The 3,088-nt window shown below is 39.3% G+C and overlaps 1 protein-coding gene across 1 annotated transcript; it reads right to left on the bottom strand.

The window, feature by feature from the left end:
* Positions 1-356: 356 nt before the first annotated feature.
* LOC119349561 (two-component response regulator ORR42-like) lies at positions 357-2,137 on the bottom strand. Its single transcript, XM_037617615.1, has 3 exons — positions 2,063-2,137; positions 910-1,126; positions 357-817 (listed from the first exon to the last, which is right to left on the bottom strand). The coding sequence occupies exons 2-3, from the start codon at positions 1,105-1,107 to the stop codon at positions 644-646; spliced, it is 372 nt and encodes a 123-aa protein (XP_037473512.1). The 5' UTR covers positions 1,108-1,126; positions 2,063-2,137; the 3' UTR covers positions 357-643.
* Positions 2,138-3,088: the final 951 nt, after the last annotated feature.

Below are 3,088 nucleotides of genomic sequence, written 5' to 3'. Positions count from 1 at the left end.
CGATCATCTGGGTAAACTCATGAGCAATGATATAGATTGTGGGTCTGTCCTGCACCAATTTCAAGAGCCTTCACCAACAATGAATCTTAGAGCTTGTGGTGGAGGATGCGCCTAGCTAGCTCGGGTTGCTTGATGCATGGCAGATCGATGTTCAAAGTTGACAGTCCATTTGAAATCACGCTGGTGATTTTCCACCGGAAAATTCAAATATTGGCTGGCATATCTTTTGTGATTAATGGTATAGTATATATTTTCCCATGTTTACAGAAAGACCATTACATGCGGCCACTGGTTAGCTTTATACGTTGGTGTACACCACATATATAAGAAATCCAACCAATAAAATAATTATCAAACACTTGTTGGTAGCCGAATAATTTTCCTCTGGAAAGGAACACATACAGGCACGTGTCCCTCGCCATGAAGCATAAATTAACAGGAAGTGCTACAGATTACATCAATCCCATGCATATAATTGTTGGCAGACTCTGTTGTTCTTCTTGCTAATGGCGTCCGACCTTTAACATGACCTCGAAACTAAAGATAATACCACAATTATAATATAGTGCGGACATGAGCTAGCAGAACATTTAGCATTTTCTTGATGGCTGGATCAAGCAAGCAAGATTGCCGTAAACCATCGTTAATTCTTCTTCTTGTTGATGACCTCCTGAACCATAGGCTGCAGAATCTCAGGCCTCACTGGTTTGGGCACAAAGTCATCAGCACCGGCGCCCATGAACGCCTCCATGGCGTTATCGGACACCCCGACGATCTTCACATCAGTGGCTCCCATAGCACGGATCTTCACAATGGCCTGTTAAGCACATGTACAAGAAATATTGTGTCGATGAGGTGACCATCCAATATGTGTTATGTCAAAGCAAAAAAGTTAGCTAAAGTACGTACCTCGGGACCGGTCATTATGGGCATGTCCTTATCACACACAACAATATCAAACTCGTTGCCCTCAAGAAACATATCAACAGCTTCTTTCCCATTCTTCGCCAGGATGATCTCGCAGTGGAACTTGCGCAGCATGGAGGAGACAACCATGCGTTCAACTGACATATCATCAACAAGCAATGCCTTGAGGGAGGATGCCATGATCAGCTAGCTAAAAGAACTGCAAAAAAAACATAATTTATAAAGAGATTAGTTGTTTCTGATCCACACGTTTCATTGATCTCAGATGATATATAGTAAAAGATTTGTTTTGCAAAATCATGCATGCATGCAGATTAAGCGGAGATCAGAGGTCTGTACACTTTTTAAATTATTTCTATTTACTAGTTTATTGAATCCTTTATGAGGGGAAGAGATGGTGATTTTTCACCTAGATTACATATGAGAATAAAAGAACATGAAAAAAAATCACAAAGAATTAATTTGGATCGATGACAACAATGGCAGAGATTGTTCCACACATGGATGGATAATTTCTCCACACAGAAAAAAAAATCTGCAACATCATGTTAGATCCATATTCATGGCTTCTGCTAACAACCACCAGTGCAACAAGAACACTTTCTTAATTGGTATCTAGTAATTTATGAAATGATGGGACAAGAAAAAAGAAAATTGTAGATTGCATATGTGAGCCTATGAGGACAAAAGAAACATCAAGAATAAGAGAAAAAGGAAAGACATAGATACTTTGGAAAAGGAAAATGGAAAAAGAAAAGGAACAAAAGAACATAGCTTATGTGAGCCTATGGTGTACTTTGGATGGCAACAGCATGTAACAGAGAGCTGCACAGTACATGGACATGGATGGATAATTTCCATGTTTTCTTTTTGCCACATGTACGTAGCACCGAAAACAGCACGAAAAAGCGAAGAATGCAAGAAAGGAAATGGCAAAAATGGATGCATATACATAGCTGCCAACAACAACCAAAAACTGTGCTGCATAGATCAAAACCTATCAAGGTGCACTAGTTTCACATGTATATCGCCTCTAGCAAATTCAATCGTGCGCGCATGCAACTAGTAGAAGATGCATGGCAATCCAGAGAAAAATGAAAAAGGCAGAAACAGAGGAAGGACAGTAGCTTTGAACCTTAGAGCTAGTTTTATGGTGGAGGATGTATCTAGCTAGCTCTGTTGCTTGCAGCTTGAGGCTTTGGTGGTGGTGTGCGCCTTGTACCTGGCCAAGGTACATGGGTATTTATAGGGGTTGCCGGTCGATCTCCACCGTCCATTTGTAATCAGGTGCTGCTTCACACATGCAAATATCGAGCTTGCACCGCTTTCTAATTCCACCAGAAAAAAAATCAAATATTGTGTTGGCTGGCGTATCTTTTGTGATTAAATAAATATTTAAATGAGCCACCCATGCATATATCAAAGTATCTTCATGTTTCTGGAAAGAAGTTTCTACTTGCCGCCGCTGTTTTGCTTACATGCATACAGAGCAGAGATACGGTGGCGTCAAAGCTTGCCGATTATGGCGTCTATAGCATATCTTTCCCGATCACCACAACGGGATTAAAATTAATTCCTTGTGTAATTTGCAATCGACAATGTGCGGGTGGTAGTTCATCTCGAGATCAAATAGATTGCGGCAATTAATTATTTGTTTAATTATGGCAGGAAAACCAGACGTACTTCGAATTTGTTTAACTGCATTCATCGTAGTATATTGCATCCAGTGTACTCCAGACTCAGCATTAATATGTTAGCTAATTCCATCGATTAGCCAGATCAAGTTTCCTTAACTAATTCGGCGTCTTTAACTGCATTCCGTATATATGCGTGCATCAATTGGACCAAATTATATATGTGTTATGTGTTGCGTTTCTTTCCTAAAAAATATGTGTTCCGTCCAAGAGTTAATTGCTTTTATTTTGTATGGATAAATTGAGGTTTAATTTGTTTAAAAATGTAATATTTTTTACTGAAATGATAAGTGTCACACGTGTGGCACGAAGTAACACCACCCTGATGTTTTTACAACTAAAATTATCATCCAAAAAATGAAATCCAAAAAAAAATTGAAACTTGCCATCCAAACAAAAAGTTGCCATCTCCGGGTAACTAAAGTTGCCATCAAAAAATGTTAAGACGGAATTGCTTCGTGCCACAA

This window comes from Triticum dicoccoides, chromosome 1A (genome assembly GCF_002162155.2).
Source record: "Triticum dicoccoides isolate Atlit2015 ecotype Zavitan chromosome 1A, WEW_v2.0, whole genome shotgun sequence".
Taxonomy (NCBI): domain Eukaryota; kingdom Viridiplantae; phylum Streptophyta; class Magnoliopsida; order Poales; family Poaceae; genus Triticum; species Triticum dicoccoides.
The sequence above is the reverse complement of the archived record's forward strand: the minus strand, read 5'-3'. Positions and strand labels throughout refer to the sequence as shown.

Excerpts from the sequence above, each read along its gene's own strand:
- LOC119349561 (XM_037617615.1), bottom strand. The coding sequence starts at position 1,107 with ATGGCATCCTCCCTCAAGGCATTGCTTGTTGATGATATGTCAGTTGAA. Across the intron at positions 818-909 it reads CCATAATGACCGGTCCCGAG|GCCATTGTGAAGATCCGTGC; the intron begins GTACGTACTTTA and ends TGTGCTTAACAG.